The sequence below is a fragment of the Aethina tumida genome, chromosome 1 (genome assembly GCF_024364675.1).
Source record: "Aethina tumida isolate Nest 87 chromosome 1, icAetTumi1.1, whole genome shotgun sequence".
NCBI lineage: Eukaryota > Metazoa > Arthropoda > Insecta > Coleoptera > Nitidulidae > Aethina > Aethina tumida.
In genome coordinates, this window is record NC_065435.1 from 43702799 (window position 1) to 43723712 (window position 20914).

The window sequence follows — 20914 nt, forward strand, 5'->3', positions numbered from 1 at the left end:
AATAGGAACATAAAAAAATAAATAGGTAACTCTAAATAATAATAACTTCTGTTAAAAGAAACTTCAAAAAATTATGAAACCGCTTACTCCGGGTTTTGCACTTGGAGAAACATTAATTCATCTTCTTTCGCTTGATCAACAGTCACCACTTGTATTTCTTCCGTGTTAAATACTTTAAGCTCCTCAGATTGAACACTATTGTTGCATTTATCAACGGCTACAGGTTCGAACAGGTTATCTGTAACATTAGCAACTACGCCATCTAGGTGTCCTCTCGTTGCTTTCAAATTCTCATGTACAGATTTCTTTAAATTTTTAAGTACAATAGCAGCAGTGTTGAGTGACTCCTCATGTTTGACAAAATTTAGATTATTGAATAAAATTTTACAGACATCGAGTATCGATATCTTTAAAATTTGCATCTTTTCATTGTGGTACTGTAAAAAAATTAATTTGATAATTCATAAGTTATATGTAGGTTCAATTTTCGTTTTCGGAATATTCTCCTTTTCAATTCTATTTTCTAGAAACTAACACTATTTCTATATATTTAATTATATTATGTATTCTTATTAGTTGACTGAATTGTTTTCATCTGGTTTTCACTAAATAATTATATAGTCTTTATTTTATACAATCAAAAACCTAAAGACAGTTACCATTATACATGTCCTTCACATTACTCAATACTTTTTATTCCGCCAAGTTTCCACTAATATTTTTTATTAAAACTTACGGAGTGAAATCCACAATTATTATGCAGTACAAACTTAATAAGTTATTATAGTAAATGACCACTTAAACAAAACATTACCTCCTTTAACCTGTGTGGATGCATTAACAGATGTAATATGCAACAAAAATTTCACGCAGATATCAAAATGCAATTTTTATAATTCATTAATTTCAAATTTACAACTTAAAATATATAAATGAAACATTAAATGAATAAATTATTCAATTTATTTTTTTATGAACAAATAATACAAAGACTCTTCGTATCAAAAGTATGATTGTAAAAAACAATGTAACTAAATTACAACAACATAAACGATTCCTGCCAAAACAAACATACAAAAAAGTTATGAAATAGTTTGCTCAAAATCTTGCACTTGAGTCAACAAGCGCGATGCGATATCCTGGAGAAACACTAATTCGTCCACAGTAACAGCCACCACCTGCACTTCTTCGATTTTAGGCTCCTCACCAACTGGTGGTTGAGCACTTGGCTCCTCACTTACTGTGAATAATGGCTTTCGTAATTCCCAAGAATCCGCGGTTATATGATTTTCCAACATGTTATATGGAACATTAGCAGTGACCGGGCTTTCTTCCGCCGCTTTTACCTTCTCACCTGAAGCTTTCTTTAAGTTGTCTATTATGTCACCAATCATGGCCATGTGTTGCTTGCGTGACTCCTTATATTTGGCAAAATCTTGCTCATCAGTCTCAATGATGGACCTAATTTCCTCCATACGCTCTTCGAACGTTTGTCCAATAGTTTCAGCGGGCGGCTCTTTGGGCTTCAGCGACATATTCTTGAAGTCGCCATCCCAATTTAGGAACTCGTTATCGTTCATCGGTGGTATGATCGGGCTGACAGGCTCGCAATTCATTTTGAAAGGGGCATCCATCGCATGCACACTTGCTGATCTGACTGGATCCGGTAGGAAAAGTGGCGTAGGTAGAACCTGAGGTGGAGCGCTTGGTCCAATTATTGTTGGTTCTGACTCATTCTTTTTGGCAAGCTGCAAACACATTTTTAAGAATTGAACATGTGAGTTAATCAAATTAATGTTAGACTACCTCTTTCTTATCCGCGGCCTGAGATGCTCTAGTAGTTCTCACTTCTGGACCTTCTGCATTATTGAATAAATTTTTACAGAATTGTGGGTCAACTCTTCTTTTTTTCAAGGGTAGGTGGTCTAAAAAAAAAATTAATTTGGTAGTATAAATTATCAGTTTTCATTTTGATACAGTACCTTCCTTGACTTTATTTTCTAAAAAAGGATTAATAAAATGTTTTCATATATATATAGTACAAATAAACGTATTAATTATATTACCTTTATTTCCAGAAGTGTTTTTATTAGTTTTCCTTTCTTCAGATTTTCCTAAAACATTCAAGTATTATTATACAATTAAACAACTAAATATTTCATTAAAACCGCAAAGTGAATTAATATTTTAGTATTTACGAATCATTCGATAATTATTATTCGAAAGTTCACACCGCCAAGTTACCATTAATCTGTTATTAAAACTTATGAAGTAAACTCCACAGTTATCATGCAATAATATAGGTAATAAGTGGTTATATATGTAAACAAAACATTACCTTCTTTAACCTGTGTGAAGTGTTGAATCCACATGAATGACCAGATGGAATTTGCTACAAAAGTTACACGCAAACATCAAAATGCAATTTTTGTAATTCATTATATTAATACTTACCACTTAAAGATATAAGTGAAACATCAATTGTATAAATTATTCAATTTATTTTTATATAAACAAAAAACATAAAAAAATCTTTGGATCAAAAACATAAAAAACAAAATATGAACGTAAAAAAATAAACATGTAACTCTAAATTAAAATTAATTAACATTAAGAACAGTCGTACGCAAGAGAGTAATGGACTACTTTACTCAGCATCTTGTGCTTGTGTCAGCAATTTTGAAGCGATATTTTGAAAAAACATCAATTCGTTGACAGTAACGGTGAAAGCACCGGATTCATCAACATGTACCAGTTGCTTTTCTCCTTTGTCAACTGTTTTAGGCTCTTCAGGAACCTTTAAACGTGGCGGTTCAGTATGTGGTTCCTCAAATTTAGAATTCATCAATTTTACGAATAATGACTTGCGCAAGTCGGGTTTATCCGCAGTTACAGGTTCGAACACGTTGTCTGGAACACCAGCGTCTTCTTTCGGCGCCTTCACATTCTCGGATGCGCTCTTCTTTAAAATGTTTATTATATCGACGATCATGGTCATGTGTTGTTTGTGTGTCTCCTGATACTTGGCAAACTCTTGCTCGTCAGTCTCAATGATCGAGATAATCTCTTCTAAACGCTCCTCGTACGTTTTTCCAGCTGTTTCAGCAGCTGGTTCTTTGGGTTTCGGTGCGGGACTCTTGAAATGGGCCTCCCATTTTAAGAATTCGTTATCAGTTACTGATGACCTGGTCGAGCTTACAGAGTCACGATCCTTTCTTACATTGAATCTATCTACCAAGGGGGTACCTGGTTTAGCTGGAACGTATTGGAATAAAGGATGAACTGCCGGTTGAGATGAAGTACTTGCTTTCACCATTGATGGCACCAACTGCCCTGGCCTTTTTAGAAGCTACAAATACATTTTTCAGAATAAAACATATATGTTAAATAAATTAATTTGATTTTACTTCTTTCTTCTCCTCAACTTGAGGTATTTTAGTGGCTCCCACTTCTGGATTGTTAAATAAATTTCTACAGACATTTGAATCAATCCTGCCTCTTTTCACGGGTGGACATTCTAAAATAATTAATTTAGTAATATTAACTATACACTATAAATTCATAAGTTACCTTTAGATTTAGTTTCAGTCTTCTTTTTTGAGGCACTACCCTTTTCAACTCTATTTTCTAAAAATGTTTTTATCTTTAGATATTACATAGTAACATATTAATTATATTACCTTTATTTGCTGATTTGTTTTTATTGGTGGACTTCTTTCCTTCTGAATTTTCTAAAATATAGCAATATTATATTATTAAATAAATTAAACATACTATACATACTTCCTGAGAAGAATTTTAAAGGACGTAATGCTATTGATCCATCCCCACGTAGTTCTGTAATAACTTATTGTAATGTAATACCTCTTAATAATAGATTAAGAGTTATCAATATATTGCAAGACGTAAACAAGTAACATTTGGTATTATAAACTAAATCTAAAAATAGTAAATAAAAGTAATTTTTTTTTCTCACCAAAGGGATTGTCAATATCTTGATCCTTGCCATCTGAAACACAGAAACACAAAAGTTCTGTAATTAATATGCTTAAAACACCAATATAATGTAATAATATTTACAAGCTCATTTGAATAGTTTGAACTTTCATTACTACTTATGAAGTAAATTGTACAACTGACATGTTTATATTTAGACAAATTTACTGGTAAGAAAGAGTATTTTATGAGAACCAAGTTGATAATTCTAAGTATTTTGTATTCAAAATACTTAGCATCAGAATAGACATTGGCATTTATGAGGCAGGCAAGAAACAAGAGCTATTATCTTCTAGCTACTGAACATGACAAGTAAGTTACTGAATAAAATGACAGATTGATTAGTAGAAATTATATGACAATTTCTACAAGAATGTTATCTATTAACAATAAATAAATACATAGTAATAAAACATTTTCATATGTAGCATATGATAGTCTATAATGATCATTACAAAGCCAGACAGTAAAGTGACAAATTGTCAATTAGGTCTAAGCAAATTGAAATTCTTGTGTCTACCATGTAACCAATTAGACATGGATATAGTAGTAAACCATATCCATACGTAGCACATGTTAAGGTCTATAATGATCATTGTGAAGCCAGACAGTAAAGTGACACACTGTCAATTGGGTTTAAGCGAATTGAAATTTTTGTGTCTACCAAGCAACCAATTTGACATGGATATAGTATTAAACCATATCCATATGTGGCACATGTTAAGGTCTATAATGATCATTCTAAAGCCAGACAGTAATGAGACGAACTGTCAATTGGGGCTAACCGAAATGAAATCTTTGTGTCTACCATGTAATCGATTAGACATGGATGGATTTGTTCTATATCAGTTCTTACAAAATCTTCTCCATGCTAATTAAGTATGTACAATACATAAGAATAACCGAAGCATTAGTGACATGACATGACATGACATGACAGGAATACGAAAGGTATGATATCTAATTTTTAGCAAAATATAAGTAATAATTCTCATTTTCACACAATTCAATCAGTCAGTTACATTCCCAAAAAGATTCATAGATGCTTACCAGCTTTTGGCTCCTGAGGTGGACGCCTGGCATTTCCTGAAAATATTATTTAAATTACTTAAAATACAATAAGATAAAGATAGTTTACCACTTCTAGTCTCCATTGCTACTACTTCAACCACCGATTCTAATGTGGAAATTGCAAAAAAGGAGTTGTTGTGAGCAGACGAACTGACCGACAACGGCTTCTCTCGTTGTTTGCCAGGAATTGTTTGGAAGTGGTACCAATTTCACCGGTCTTTCACAGAAAACTAAAAAAACCTGCGCATAGAAAACTTGCGGGCACAGCCAACACAAACAATTACGGTTTAACCGCCAAAACCCCCACCACCTCAAACTTCTTCAACCAACAGTGTTATTAGATTTATTTTAAATCGACAATTAGAAATTTAATCTTAGTAGATGTATAATTTTTTAATTTTAATACTGTTTTATGATGTATCATACGTTTAACACAACAAATAAATAAGAAAATAAGAATCAAGCAACGAAAAAGTTTTCTGTACACCGCAATTGATATTTCGGAATGACTCAACTAGGGGGCGCAACATGAGTATCTGTGATACGATTTTCTGCCAAAGATAACCAATAATCCCCGGTTGCAATAAAAAATGTCATAGAAGGGTTAAAACTAAGAAACCGTTGAGTGCCGTGTATATTAATTTGGAGTGTAAATCACGGTATTGCATAGACGAGGAATTTTTGCAAAAGTGATGTCGCCGAGTGATCTGTGAAAAATGGGGCTTTTAACAGATCCTAGCTCGGAACAGGGCAGAGCGACAAAACTTTTACTCAGATTTCACACGAAAATATCCGTTTTGCTTTATTTGACGGGCGTAATATGGTTTTGTTCGTTGGCCTATCCGTCGATGAATGCAAGCACGTATTTCTCAGAAAACGCCCTTCTGCCAGGACTGGTGACCTCCGAATTTAACGAAGCTGCGGCGGCCGAGAGGTTTCTCAAAGATTTACACGATGAAATGGTTAGGTATCCGGATTCGGTGCCTTACTCATGGTTGTTGGCCAAGTTTGAACAAATTGGGTTGGACACGTACACTCATAATTTCACACTGAACTCTCCCCTGAAACTAAATGAGGTATTTGTTGTAACTTGTAAATATATTGCGCAATTAACGCACCTTATGTATATTACAGAAATATACTGGCAAGAATGTATATGGTATTTTACGAGCACCAAGAGGTTCAAGCACCGAGTCAGTTATTCTAAGTATTCCATATAGACCTCCAAGTAGTGTGCATGAAACCACAGCTCCTTCCATAGCTTTGATGTTGGCGTTCGCCAAGCAGGCAAGGAGAAAGAACTACTGGGCCAAAGATATTATCTTTCTGATCACTGAGCATGAACAGTTAGGTATGCAAGCATGGCTGGAAGCATACCATGGTGTTTCCAGGGGTGATGAAGGTGTTTTGGACCATGGTGATTTAAGAGGCAGGGCTGGAGCTATTCAAGCTGCAATTAATTTGGAAATTCATGATAAAAATGTTGGTATGTAGGCAAAACCATATAATTTGAAATAGTTTATTTACTGGGTGTTTACAGGCCAAATGGATATTAAAATTGAAGGTCTAAATGGCCAATTACCAAACCTAGATCTATTCAATCTTGCGACAAAAATGTGTATTAAGGAGGGTGTTGTGAACACATTTAAGGGTCGCACTACTGAATTTTACACAGAACCTTTTGATATATGGCTCAGCTACTTTAGAACATTGATGTCAATGGTTCTGACACAAGCAACAGGAGTAAGTGGTTCACTATTGATGACAATAACTTACTATAAATGGTTCTAATTGTTAAATTACTTTTTAGATTCCTAATGGCAACCATGGACTGTTTCTTCCTTTTGGAATACAGGCTGTAACTATGGAAGGCTTTGCTGAGCAGAAATTCAGGGGTTCTAGAGTTTCATTTACTGGAATGGGTAGAGCTTTAGAGGGCATATTTCGCAGTTTGAATAACTTGCTGGAGAGATTCCATCAGAGTTTCTTTTTCTACCTGTTGCCGTCTGCTGACAGATACATTTCAATAGGTAATTTTGGAGTAGTCATTAATAATTGCTATTTTAATGGAAATAAGATAACTGAAACGACAAGCACTTAAATTTTACGCTTGGAATGTTAAGTAAAGTCAAACATTGTCCATTTCATATAATATTTTCTGTTTCTAACAGTCACTGAATGATTTTTGTGCAGCTGTACCTTTATTTCCGATAATATTTATTTATTTTTTAAGTGTTCTATCATTTAAGTAGTTGATTTCATGTTTAAACTGACTTAATGAATTTGTTGTAACATTTATTTTGATTTGCAGGACTTTACATGCCAGCAGTTAGTTTGATTGCTGCTGCTGCAATTATTAAAGCTTGTGCAAAATGGTGTAAACTACAATATCCTGATAAAAATGGTAAGTAATTATTTTATACTTTAAATATGAAAATAAATTGTATTTTGAGTCATTCCTCTGATAGATTCGATTTAATTGATCAATTCATTCTTTATGCAAGGTCTGTGACCAAATTAATTAAACGTAAAACAGGAGCTAGTATTATTTAGTTGATGCCTTATAGATTTTTCTTTGACTGAGACAAATCATTTTATTCCAGAAAAAGAAGAAGACGATGACGTGAGTATGGTAAACATCCTTGCACTGTTAGTGTTGGCTCACTTATGCGGTATGATGTTAAACTACGGTCCGCAGTATTTGATTCCCATTTGTGAATACTATGACATTCCAACAAGTACAGGCATACCAGTTGCTCTGTTTTCCTTCTGTTTGTTGTCACTTTTCATGTCCTTAATGGTCGGCTTTCGTTCCTGTAGCAAGAGTATGACAATGTTGAGTATTTTTTCATTGCTCGAGTTTGGAACTGTTTTAATATGCACCTCAATGACGAACTTTTCGTTGGGAATGATTTGTGCCACATTGTGGACTCCTATGGTATTATTAATTAACCCCACTACCTGCGTGTAAGTAAATACATGTTACTTATTGAGAACATTATTAATAATTATCATTTACAGGTATTATAGATTTGTCCAAAGACTTTACTGGTTGCTCCTCCATCCAGTTATGATTTTATTTGTGGTCGTCCTAGTCAACACGTTTTCCATGTTTACCGGAGAAAAAGTGATGGAAAATGTTAAGAGGGGCGTGGATGCTACATCTCAAGCAGTTGTATATAGCATTGTTGATTCAATGGTATATGGTAACTGGATGTACACGCTTGTTACCACCATATTAATACCTACTTGGTTGTGTTTCTGGTGCGTGTCTTTTAGTTCTTGTAAAAAGCCACAACCAGCTAAAATATATGCCTCAGAAAAACAAAAACCAACTGCTGATAAAAAAGATCAACAAAAGCCAGTAAAAAGTAAAAAATCTGAAGAGAAGAAGGCAGCAAAAGTTAAAAAGACTAATTAGTTTATAGTCCATTTGTATCAGTTTGAATGATTTTGTATGTTTTGTAATGATTTTATATGTAAATATGTCTAAATTCCTGAGAACCTAAATAAATTGTCATAATATATACGTGCCTTATTAATCAATTCTCAACGCCAATTTAAATATAGAATTTTTTGATAAACAGTTGATACTGTAGACTGATCTTATGATTGTCATCAACATGAAATTGATGAAATTTGTCTGATGAATATTTTAAATTAAGTTACTTTATTACAATAATTATAATCATGAAGCTCTTAAGTTGTCGGGTTTTATTACACTTAATTTTTATGATTTATTGGAAGAATTTTAAATTTACGACGTTCAACCTTTAGTAAGTTTACTAGGTAAACTGACGTTCGCCGAGATCTATCATATTTCAAATTAACTGAAATTTAATGTCTGTACTCTAGGGCATGTTTTCATATTATGGAAGTAACTTTAATTAAAAAGAAAGTAAAAACGGTTTTAGTCTCAGTCGTTGGTTGTGTTTATAATACTTAAAAAATATGTAAAAGTGTTTAAATTGATCACCAATGTTCTGAAAAATATATTTATAATCGTGATAATCATTCAAAATTGTTAAATGAAAAGAAAAATAGGAACGACTTAAGCCAATAAACACATAAACTTTGTCTCGCAATCTTCTTAACAAACTGCATTCAACAATTAGTTGTAAACAAACTTCCATGTGTAATTTATGCAAGAGACGACAATTTACACGTTGAAGTAAAGCACAATGTTACCTTTGTCTCAGAAACGCACACTATGCAAATTATAATTGATGCATAATGCAGGAGAAAGCAGCAAATGATGCATTTGTTGATGCATTCAAAACACCGAGACAAATCCACATTAAACAGGTCAACTATGCGTACACTTGCATGTGTTTGACGATTTATAGTGCACATCACAAGAACACCTTTTAATGACCCGTTCATTTAATGTATGGGTGGGTTGTGATCTGTTTCGACCTACTTATATATATATTATATTTAATTTCAGTTTGCCAATTATTTATGTGCAATTTTAATTGTTTTCGAGTGGTTCATGGATAAAATTAATTTTCCATTTAAACGTCAAAATCTTTGTTAGACTGGAGCATATTTTAGTGAGTGAAATTGATTGCACTTTGCTTGTGTACAGTTTAATTGTTTATGGAGATACGCCATCCATATATCGTCAGAATCGACAACGAAATGTGTCGTTTATCTCGACGATTCATCCGTTACTTCAACGTCGTTACAAAGGGATATCGTAAATCGCATATTCAAATTTATTTTTCTTTATTTATGGAAGGAAACTATTTGATATGGGGACAAAGGAAACGCTTTTTAGTTTTAATAAGCATAAATATTATTTAATTTTTTGTGTACAAATTGTAACAGACACACATACATTTTATTGTACAACCCCTTGGAGCAAATCTATTTAAGAAAATTGTCTGTTAAGAGGTTGTTATGACTCCGATAATCCGGGAGTATACGTACTTTACTCTCATTTAGCGCTCCAGCGATTTCAGCAACAAGAAAACGTTTTAATAGTATATTATTTTTTATGTACCCTCCAGTTATAAAATTATTTATTAAACACGTTTCACATCTTCAACTTTTCGGTGAAGAATTTCATTAATATGTAAATTTCATTGTTGTAATTCGATTCGATCTCCTTTAAAACTTTCCCGGTTGACATTTTGGGTGCATCAAGGAAATACGGTGTACTGAAAAGCTGACAGCATGATTGGAGGGAGCTTTTCATGTAAGATTATACACTAGCTCTGGACCAAATTTATTTTCTACTGTCCCAAAGCCAGGTTTATCGTCTTTTTTCATCCTCGCTTCCTCGCTTCAGGTTAAATGTCGTTTATAAATTGAAATTGATACGCCATCAAAGTGACCAATTTTTTTACACAAAAAATTCAGATTATTTGCAATCAAATTTAAATAAATTAAGTAAGCGAATAAATTTTTAGGCAACTTGATGTAAATTTGGCTGGATGAAACCTAATCGAATTTCACCCGGAACGCCGCTCGAAGCCACCTCAAACACCAAGAACACCCAACGTACTCGTAACATCCACGTTAAAGAGCCACCTGTGCCGAAGGCTACTATCTCCCCAGGACCATTCGACCAACAGTTTACGAAACTAAGAATGCATTTTTAACTGTAACGGAGGCAATGGCAATAAAACACAATGTACTATTTCATTTAATGACCGTACACTTTGTTGCAACAGGCGGGTTTCCACTTTTGCGCTCGGAAATGGAGGGCTCTCGATGCGGGACTTTTCGAATCCGCAGAAGTCCCAGTGCACTCGTAATTCCTGCCAGAATGTCCTATTGTGAAAGATACCGACGACTTTAACGATGATTTTTGTATTTAGACGTCTATTCATGAATTTATTATGTGATATATCATCACATATTTATTAGTATTCTAGAAAATTACTTAAACATTAATAATTAAACTCAAGCATTGTTTTTCTATATTGTTTTCATAAAAATTGGGTACGATTCAATTTACAGTTCATTGTAAATAAAGTTTTAATGGGTTGTCAACATGATAATAGATATTCATCAGTTAGTTTTGTGGATGTAGGCAATATGTTAAATGAAAAATCCGTGGAACGTGTTGAACTTAATTTGATTTGTTTATATAAATTCAATCTGATTGAAATTTACAATTTAAATTCGGTAGATAGGTAATACAGCCTACAGTCAATATGCTAATATGTTGTTGCACTAATTACTAAATGTGTAATTATATACATATTAACATGAAAATGGATGTTATAAAATATTAAACAAATTCCGCATTAATTATTAAACAGTGTATAGAAGTTCTATAGAAATTTCAGATAATGATGAGCATTATATTCCTGGTATGACCCTAACAATAAGCTTTTAGGTAATACTTGGTAATGATCTTGATGGAAACAATGGAAATTAACACATTCAGTGGGTTCACGACGTGAATAGTCCCATTTCCACATTTCATAATTTATTACATTAAATATTAACAAAAAATGTATATGTATAAAAAAATCTAATTGTATAATTACACATAAAACTACGGAAATTATCCTTCATATACAAATATTTCATAAATATACTTAATGACATAAGTTATGACTAGAGAAATATCACACATTAGTTGTTAGTTTGGAAATTTTTGTTATTAATTTAGAATGCACACTTCTTATTAAATACAATCAAAGTATTTATTTGAAATAATTATATTATATTCTTTCTACAATTATTCATTTTGTATCTAAATCAAAGCAATTTCTACTTAAACTAAATTTTAAATAAAATATATACATTATACTGCTTTCCACAGAAATAACATACATTTAAAAATATATATTTATTAAAAAAAATTATATATAATTTGAAAACATTCGCAATATTTTGTTGGATACCCTTGGACTGGCCAATCGAGTTCCTCAACATCTTTTAACCAATTTTAAATCATTTTGGACGATCATTATCAAGCATAAAAAAATGTAACTGGTGAATTATAGTTGGTAAATGGTTTCACTATATCTTTCAGAATATCTTTGGTTCATTTTACCAATAATTTTCTCTCCTAATCCATGCCAAGAAAAGAAACCTCAAATCTAACGTTTGTTCCAAGTTTTTGTGGTGTATCTAAGAACTAAACTTTTATTTGGAGCACGACCAACATATTGTTTATCATCTTATCCTATTTTATTGCACTTGGATTTATCACTTCGAAATATTTCCGTCTTCTCCGGAGTACAATGTTTCTTTCTTCCCAGAGAAAATGAGTAATTCAATAATATAAAATTAATCCCACTAAGAGTATTTGAAACATGCCAATGTAGCCACCGTAATATGAGGTAGGTCATTATTCTGCTAGAAAACTAGATTTTGAGTGGTTCTAAAGAAAGGGTTAGATGGTTTCCTGGACATGTTGTCAAATTATCTGTAATCAAAATTAATCATGATCAACTACTTTAAGTAATGACACCCCAAACCATAACTTCAGCTGCTCAATGTGCAGACGTTTGTGATACCTTCTAATATGTACCCGCTAATGGGCAAACAAAATCAGGACTCATCCGAAAACTCAAGATGTCCTCCATTCGACATCGGTTCCTACACCAGCTCAATCTTTAACGAGGATGTTGCACTGTGAAAAAAATTTAAAAGGACAGATTTTACGATAAAATCTTCGCATAGACAGAAGCCTTCCTTCTTCCGTAAACCACTGGTTGACAATTTTACAAGTGACCACAAAGAGACGTTTGTATGTCGTCTTCTTGAATCCCCCACACGTCGTCCACAACCCTTTTCAGACCACATATCTTTGAACAAATGCATTTGAAATAAATGAGAGAATCCTTCAAACACAATAAAAGTGAAATAAATATAGAACTTTGTCTGCATTGTACGAATTTAAAACACAAAAAACATCAGATTTTATATAAAGATCTTAAAAAGTTTCGCGTGTATACCCAATACATATAAATTTTTATCCATAAAACATAAATCTGAAACTGACAAGGGATTTTCAATGTTAACGCATTGGAACTGTTTTTTCTGCGAACCTCCCGCCGGAACGTACAAGTATATGTTAGTTCAATTATCCCTTAAACGTCTTATGGGAAGTTTCAGCAGCTAATTAACGCGACGCAATCGTGAACACCCCGCCACCAGTTTCGAAACGTGTAAATGGATAATCCGAAGTCTACTCACGTGACACTTCCGGTTCCTGTTCACCCAGTTTCCGGTTATAATGGAGGGGTAATCAAAGAAGACGCAACGCGTGACGCGACTTCCAAAACTTTCGCAGCTTATGCGTAATACTGCCGAATGTACAACTCCCAAATATTCCTGGGTTAATTGATTGAATCGGTGGCCGATGATTGGATGATAATTCGCGTTGTTTGCAGCTTTTTCGGATGCATTATTAAATAGGATTTTCGAATCATTAACCATAAATAATTCATCGGTTGTTTAAATATTCCTTGTATACGTCGAGGATATCTGGCCTCCTTAATATTTAACACTTTTTGTTTTGATCCTTTTCCGCCTTTCTTCCTCTTCCTATGTTTCCTGATTCATAATAATAAATACCAAACGCCCGGCTTAAAATTTTACTGGACCGGCATTATTCATATGTTGGTTATATTGAACGGAATATATGAGTGCTTGTATCTCACTAAAGTTTTATAACACTACTTGAATCACAAATAAGTTTTGTCAAAAGAATTTGAATGTTGTTTTCTTATATTTTTTACTTTGTATTGTTTGAAACGTTCAATTGTAAAGAAGTAATTTCGTGTTTCAAGCAAGATTTGGCACTACGTACGTTTTATCATTTTATTATGTGCAACTTATCACAAACGATTTAATACTAAGAGAAACTTTTATGGTCCAATGAAGGTAATATTGGAGATGTCTGTGACCAGACTACTTAAAAATTTTAGACAATTGTAACCGACTACAAGATCGCTTAACATTCATGCTTAAAGTCTGGAAAACTGCTGTAAAACTAGCCATAAATTCCAACTATAATTTCTCTCTACAGTAGTTTAATGTTTTAAGGGTCATTTATTTAGGCGAGTTCTTAAGAAGCATATAAAGTTTTACCATTTATTCTACTAGTTAGATTTTGTGTGAAATATTGAACACAAAATAGGTTTTCTGTTGGACAATTAATTTAAAAGAGTCTGCTCATTGATGCAACCAACAGTTAGTTCAATTGTTTTACATTCAGGACTGATCAACATAGCATCTACACTGATAGAACTTCCTAGATTAAATACACTGTTCCAAGATGTTAACGCACCACCTAAAATTTTGTAAATATTTTTTTCTACTTAAGTAAATAGTGCATTGTTAGTGTGATTGTGTAACGGGGACACTACTTTAGAAGCAAGTACCGACTTCGTGCTGATAAAAAATGGGAACCTTAATGCTGAGCGTTACATTTTAGACATTTTAGAAGAACATGTCGTGCCATATGCTCCTTTTATAGGACTTAATTTTTTACTAATGCATGATAATGCACGACCACATACTTACATACCAGATGTCCGAAATTATCTTGCTGACGTTGGGAATAATGCTATGACCTGACCAGCTCACAGTCCAGACCTTAACCTCATAGAACATATCTGGGACATTCTACGGAAACAATTAAGGACCATCGTAACTATTCGAATGACTTGTAAGATTGTGTGGAGCGTCTTCTACTTGAAATTTGGGAGAATTTGGACCAAAATGAAATTCCAATCCATTATGAACAGAAAATGTGAGGTCATTCGTAGCAGAGACGGAAATATCTCATATTCACTTTTTATGTTTTATAAACTTCAAATATTGTTAATTTTTATTTTTAGAAAAACAATATTTTTAAGATTTTTTGTAACAATTATAAATAAAAACGTATTTTTAAATAAATAGACAAAGGGTGTATATATTTCTCGTTTTCAGAAAATATTAATAATAAATTATTGTTTCTTGGAACATATTTAGAGATATGCATCGCTTGATGGCCAGTATTTTAAATTTAAATTACTTTTTATATGTTTAATAAACAAAGGAATAAACAACAATCCATTTCTTGTGAATTTTTTTTTCGTAGCCCCCCTCGTGTTCCTCAGATTGGAGTCCAATTGAACACATACGATATTGTTTTCGTAGACAAATTTACGCTTGAAACTTCAAAAATTGAAGAAGCTTGCTAATGCTCTTAGAGAAGAATAGTGAGTTATGGATTAAGAATTTAATTGTCCACTAATTTGAAGTATGTCAAGGAGGATGGAAGGACAGACCAAGTACTGATTGGAAAAAAGTTTTTTTCTAATTTTTATTAATTTTGTTTTATTAATTTTCCATTGAATTTGGTGATATCAGTTTCGTTACTGGTTCATGAGTTCTGTTGTTCTATTTATGCAGGAGATTACATTGTTTATTAAAACTTATTTTGATAATATATTTTATATTTATATGTTTATGTAATAATTCAAATTAACCACTTTAAAGAGGCGTAGTAAGTTAAAAATGGGATTTATTAATAATTATTTACAAAATTATTAAATGAAAATGTTAAAATTACATAATTATGATGAAATGTTAATAGGATTACAGGCATTGATTTTTATAGGTAACATAAAATTTCACTTAATAATACATTCCACTACCCTTTTGCCATAATAGAATTTCAACTTTGCATCGAGTTCCACAACAGTTACAAGGATAATCAGATTAAAATATTAATAGGATCAGCATAGGGTCAAGTTTATTTCAATGGTCGGGAATCACATTAAACATTTCGCAGAGTAAATTGCAAAACTAGATACGCGAAGTTCATGACTTCTTCATACGTTTAATCCGTTGTCCAAATTTTACGGTGACGGAACCCCGCATTAACTCACCCATTAATCGTCCACAAGGTGATTTTTAATTTTGTACATTTTTGCTTTTAATAAACATCGCTTTTTTTCCTGGCGCCTTCAACTCCAGTGGATCGTTTAATCCTTTTCATCGGAGCCCTTCGAAAACCGACGTTCCCTCTTAATTCTTAAACTTTTTCGAGCGGTTAAGTCTCCTAGAAATTTAAGACCTCGCCTAACTGCGTAATTATGAACTGAAAAGGTTTAACCGGAGGAGAAAATCTTAATGTTGACGCTAAAAGGGAGAGAGCGTGGGGGTTCCCCGCGTGTTTCGTTGAGCCGTTGTTTGAATGGTGTTTCAGTCGTGAAGTCGATGGTTTCGTATTACCGCTCGCTATTTATTTAGTATTGATTCGTCCGCAACAATGACCGAGATCGTTGCGACCCTCGACGTTTATCATTTTTTCTTTTCGACGTCGACGCGGTTCGGGTTGCACGTTAAACAAAACGTGCGACGTCCGAGAATGGTCACCATTTAGCTGGAACATCGAATTACAATTTACATCGGAAGGAAATGTTTGGTGGAGAGCCTTTTATAAATTTTGCACGGCGCACGTTTACGTCTAGAATGTTTGACGCGTACCGGCGAAATTACTTAATATTTGTGGGGACGTATTTGCGATAAAATATGCAGTCGTCGTCTGCAATGTCTTGAAGCTTACCTCGCTTCGAAGTGGAACTCATAAAATTGGCGTATCTCACTAAAATATTCAACTAAAGGGGCTCAACAGCTTAGCATAATTAAGTTAATCAGTTCATTAAGCAACCAATTGATTTACTCTACTTTGGTGCCGTTAACTTTTCTTAATTGCCGCCCTGTTCCAACCTATTTAGGACCGTTAATATACATAACGAAATTGTTGTTGTTGGACAAACTATTTTTTAATTGAACTACAAAGATATTATCGAATTGTGAACTCATGTTCAAATGTTAGGGATGTTGAAAAAAGTATGTAACGGTGACATTGTCATTGACTTTTTGTTATTTTATCTTACATACCAATAATAATTTATTAATATTTTCTGAAAACAGGAAAAATAAAGGTATACACTTTTTATATATTTATTTAAAAATAAATTTTAATTTATAATTGTTCCAAAAAATCTTGAAAAATATTGTTTTTCTAAAAAAATTAATAATGAAAAAATTAATATGGGTTTTTCACCCCTCCTACGAATGACAATCTCACATGTTCATATTGAAAATCTGGGTTCGAATTTCATATTCTTCTAAATTTCGAGTAGAAGACGCTTCACATCCCTTAAGTTATTCAGACGGTTAGGATGGTTCCTTAAACGTCTCCCAAAAATCTCTCAGGTATGTTCTACTGGGTTAAGGTCTGGGCTGCAAGCTGGCCAACTGAGACTGAGTTCTACCCTGACTTGATCTTCTAGTGTGGTCGCCAGTCTCCATGAACCGTTGTAACATATGTTAAATGGATGTATGGAATACACCAAACCTTTCGACTATTCTGCTGTGACTCTTTCCACTAAAACAACTTCTTGGGCACACTCATCGCGAGTTAAACTTATAGATTGGCGTTGGATATTGACAGAGAAAGTTAAAAAAAATATGGATGATAAATGAGTTCTATTGAAACAGCGCACTACGGTGATAGTTTGAAATGTGTTTGACTAGCCCTTCAGCCTGCTCATCGTGCATAGAGATTCGCTTGGTGTCAGGAAAGAGAATTATAGCATGGAGAGTGGAATACTGTGATGAACGCAGATTTAGAGAATTTAGTGATAGATGATCAATACGAGTCTGGAGACCTTCAAGTCTGCCCTTACCAGCCTTGTCGTTGGAGCAGAATTGCATAGAACATGCCTGGGATATGCTTGGAAGATCATTAACTGCACACCAGCCCCGTGCTCATATTGCCAGAGACTTAAGACAACTTCTTCCAGAATTATGAGACATTTTGGATCAAAATTATCTGGATGACCTGATAAGAAGTATGCCACGTAGTGTACAACCTTTAATAGGAAGCATAGGCGGAATTACAACTTGTAAAACTGCCATATACGAGGGTGTTTCAAAGTTAATACAATCAAAACCTGAATAGGAAAATTAATTTACAAAATTATAAATGGTGTGTTGATTTCTTGGAACAGTGTATAGGTAATATGTTATAGTATAAGAATATGGTAGTTTTTATAAAACAACAATAGTAAATTAATATTATTTTAACCGTTCACATTAAATAAAAGAGTTATTGGTAAAATACTAATTAACATTTTAAAAAGTTTCTTTAATAATGACCACTACTGTGGCACAATTTAAATGGTTATTTTAATTAAGAAAAGCATCTGTAACTTTTGAACATGTCTTTATTTAAATCAGGTCACACAACATAAAATTGCCAATTGCAGACGTGTGTTTGTACGTCAACATTTTCTTGACATTGTCCTAATTCCATCCACAGATATGCGTTTAATTGGACTCGTTTGTGAGGACTAATAATCTAATTTTGCTATTCAAACTTCCAGTTATATTAATATAATTTCATCAATGCAATTTTCTGCGTGACATTTCAGCCATTGATCAAAACAATCTAAATTAAATTTGCGGTCTGTACAGAAACACGACGAAATTACCACACAAATCGTGATTGAAAATTTGGCCCTCTATTGATTCACACGTTCTCAACATACAGCATAAAAGTACCGCATTTTTTCCAACATGTTACAAACATAGTTTTGGTTTGGTAGTTGGGTTTTGTGTTTGTATTAATGGTTTTAGCCAGCTTTATTTGACAGAATTTGTAGATACATGCACATTTACGTCGGACCATTTTACACAATTAATTATTTTGCAGTACGTATAGGGCTATGGACACATAAAAAAACTGTAAAATTCTTCAACATTTTATGGGACGTGGTGATAAAATTTTGGGATTGGATCATGTGATTGTATTTTTACAGTTATTTTATGTCATGGAGTCATTTTAATGGACAACAACAAGTTTAAACGTACATACGAATCGGTACAGTGAAAACTAGATAATTCCACAACAAAATTTTAAATTAAATTGTATTAAGCCATCCATGCGAAAGGCGATTTGAATAATTTCATTAATACTTTCATGATCAGCCGTCCGTAATTGTGAATAACAACAAAAACACAAGCGACACGTTTCAGGTCGAGTTAAGCCCCATTTCAATCGGTCCAATCAATTTTTTATGTCCGAAGGTATTTTGCATTTTGTCCATTGACTGCATCGACATGTAAAAAATACGGTTCTTGTCCCGCACAAATGTTCAACCATTGCGGAGGTGTCGTCCAAAATAAGTAATAAGGAATCGAGTGAAACGGACGTCAGGAAAGAAACATAAATCAAACTCGAGTGCTTCCCGGAGAAAAATCTTATTCCCGAATGCAAACAATCGTGGAAGGTCCATTGAAAAGACACACAAACATATATACGGATTGAATGGAGTCGGCCCGGCGTGATGGCGTTTTAATTTGAAATATGAACCATTGGCCGACATCACGGAACGGTCCTGTATAAATTGGCATCATTAATCACCGAAACAATGTTAAAGTTCGACTAACAAAAGCAGGATAAATCACTTTTTTTCGGTTATTTAAACAATTTTAATGGAAAGATAAATCACACTCACCCGAAAGCGTACATAGGTTTAGGGCTGCAGCGCTGATGAACTCCCGCAAAGGTAAGCGATTACAACAATGGCCTAATTAAAAATGTACTCATTGACACAGAAAATAGAATGCAACAGGGCAGGACAAAAATGAAGTGCTTTTAGTTCCTCTTAATTTTGAAGCTTGGGGTTAGAATGATGAGCAGTTTACAAGGCTCAATTAAGTCTCCTATTGTGAAATCTGGTTCAAATTCTTAAGCATATGGAATAATAATTGGTTGAATAATCAAGTCGTGATGTTGTAGAATGTTCAGTTTAAAATGAACAACTCCGTGCTTGGCACCAAAGATTCAAACTCCATATGTTACAAAATCACCTCTAAAAGCAACAGCTGGAGCTGTACCTAGAAGTTATCTGTGAAAGAACAATTACGCCATTCAGCTGCAGTCTTTAGACGATAATATTTGGCCCATGCTCTGCGGACAACTCGATGTTTCCTGTATAACAGAGGATGTCGAAAACGTCTTCTGGCTCTAAGACCAGCTTCTTCTGATAGTAAGTAGTGGATAGATTCCCATAACAATTTGTTTCAGTAGTCAGTTAGACTTCTGGACTTATCATATGTAAGTTTCATAGGCCCTCCTCACAGACTTTGACAGTGCTTCAGTGTGAAGTGGATATGGCACAGAATGAGAATAAATTGACTACTACATTCCACATTCAATTCTAAGGCCAATCAACTAGTGGTTGTTTGAATTATTAAGAAGGACCAGCTCATTAATAGTTTAGAAAATGATATTGATTAATATATTCAACGACGTATTTGTCTGAATTTTAATTATTTACGACTACTCTAATACCTACCTCAAACTGCACACCAAAAATCAATGAAATCAGGCCACTAGCAAGATAGAGATAGAGTATAATAGTATGCATCATAAATTTTATGTTTTAACTTATTTCGCTTTTCTGCGGTAACAAGGAAATCTTGTTAAAGCTAATGTTTTCCGTTGGTCTGGAGTAACAATTGCATATATTTCAGATTTTTTATACACGAAACAAAGGAAATTTACGAGTAAAATCTTAAATAGTGGGTAGTAATTAAATTTCGTCTAAATTTAAAATATTTGGATTGTACAATCTCTATGGCTATTTCTAATTTGGTGAAATTTCTAAAGAATTTCTATCTGATGTAGATTAAATTTATTTTCTTTTGCGCATAAATATTTTCCCAGTTCTAACATTGACAATTCCAATTTGAAAATGACAACATACCAGAAGAAATATTTAATAACTTTGTAATAACGGTTGGAATTTGCTGGTGGGGAATGACTGGATGCTGAATCCAAGAATTCCTGTCGTTTTCGATTTATCTT

The 20914-nt window shown here is 33.4% G+C and overlaps 3 protein-coding genes across 7 annotated transcripts; 1 reads left to right on the forward strand and 2 right to left on the reverse strand.

The window, feature by feature from the left end:
• Positions 1–945: 945 nt before the first annotated feature.
• Positions 946–2545, reverse strand: LOC109604733 (uncharacterized). Of its 2 annotated transcripts, XM_049966797.1 has the most exons (6): positions 2455–2545; positions 2339–2392; positions 2067–2114; positions 1983–2000; positions 1807–1925; positions 946–1748 (listed from the first exon to the last, which is right to left on the reverse strand). In XM_049966797.1, exons 2-6 carry the CDS (start codon positions 2370–2372, stop codon positions 1083–1085), a joined length of 885 nt encoding a protein of 294 aa, XP_049822754.1. In that variant the 5' UTR covers positions 2373–2392; positions 2455–2545; the 3' UTR covers positions 946–1082. The 2 variants fall into 2 exon arrangements, with proteins under 2 accessions (XP_049822754.1, XP_049822757.1); XM_049966800.1 differs by lacking the exon at positions 1983–2000 and having other exon boundaries at positions 2339–2483.
• Positions 2482–5368, reverse strand: LOC109604726 (uncharacterized). 4 transcript variants are annotated; one of them, XM_049966786.1, is made up of 9 exons: positions 5352–5368; positions 5135–5297; positions 5047–5082; positions 3977–4009; positions 3784–3837; positions 3681–3731; positions 3571–3627; positions 3408–3517; positions 2482–3349 (listed from the first exon to the last, which is right to left on the reverse strand). In XM_049966786.1, the coding sequence occupies exons 2-9, from the start codon at positions 5148–5150 to the stop codon at positions 2648–2650; spliced, it is 1059 nt and encodes a 352-aa protein (XP_049822743.1). In that variant the 5' UTR covers positions 5151–5297; positions 5352–5368; the 3' UTR covers positions 2482–2647. The 4 variants fall into 4 exon arrangements, with proteins under 4 accessions (XP_049822743.1, XP_049822745.1, XP_049822748.1 ...); XM_049966788.1 differs by lacking the exon at positions 5352–5368 and having other exon boundaries at positions 5138–5337; XM_049966791.1 differs by lacking the exon at positions 5352–5368 and having other exon boundaries at positions 3681–3722; positions 5135–5337.
• Positions 5369–5608: 240 nt separating this feature from the next.
• LOC109604460 (glycosylphosphatidylinositol anchor attachment 1 protein) lies at positions 5609–8594 on the forward strand. Its single transcript, XM_049966775.1, has 7 exons — positions 5609–6143; positions 6202–6553; positions 6608–6810; positions 6878–7097; positions 7379–7471; positions 7671–8034; positions 8089–8594. Exons 1-7 carry the CDS (start codon positions 5784–5786, stop codon positions 8486–8488), a joined length of 1992 nt encoding a protein of 663 aa, XP_049822732.1. The 5' UTR covers positions 5609–5783; the 3' UTR covers positions 8489–8594.
• Positions 8595–20914: the final 12320 nt, after the last annotated feature.

Excerpts from the sequence above, each read along its gene's own strand:
- LOC109604460 (XM_049966775.1), top strand. The coding sequence starts at position 5,784 with ATGGGGCTTTTAACAGATCCTAGCTCGGAACAGGGCAGAGCGACAAAA. Across the intron at positions 6,554-6,607 it reads AATTCATGATAAAAATGTTG|GCCAAATGGATATTAAAATT; the intron begins GTATGTAGGCAA and ends GGGTGTTTACAG. Across the intron at positions 6,811-6,877 it reads TTCTGACACAAGCAACAGGA|ATTCCTAATGGCAACCATGG; the intron begins GTAAGTGGTTCA and ends ATTACTTTTTAG.
- LOC109604726 (XM_049966786.1), bottom strand. Across the intron at positions 4,010-5,046 it reads ACCTCAGGAGCCAAAAGCTG|ATGGCAAGGATCAAGATATT; the intron begins GTAAGCATCTAT and ends TCTGTGTTTCAG. Across the intron at positions 3,518-3,570 it reads GACTGAAACTAAATCTAAAG|AATGTCCACCCGTGAAAAGA; the intron begins GTAACTTATGAA and ends TAATTATTTTAG.
- LOC109604733 (XM_049966797.1), bottom strand. The coding sequence starts at position 2,372 with ATGTGGATTCAACACTTCACACAGGTTAAAGAAG. Across the intron at positions 2,115-2,338 it reads CTTCACACAGGTTAAAGAAG|GAAAATCTGAAGAAAGGAAA; the intron begins GTAATGTTTTGT and ends TGAATGTTTTAG. Across the intron at positions 1,749-1,806 it reads AGGCCGCGGATAAGAAAGAG|CTTGCCAAAAAGAATGAGTC; the intron begins GTAGTCTAACAT and ends ATGTGTTTGCAG.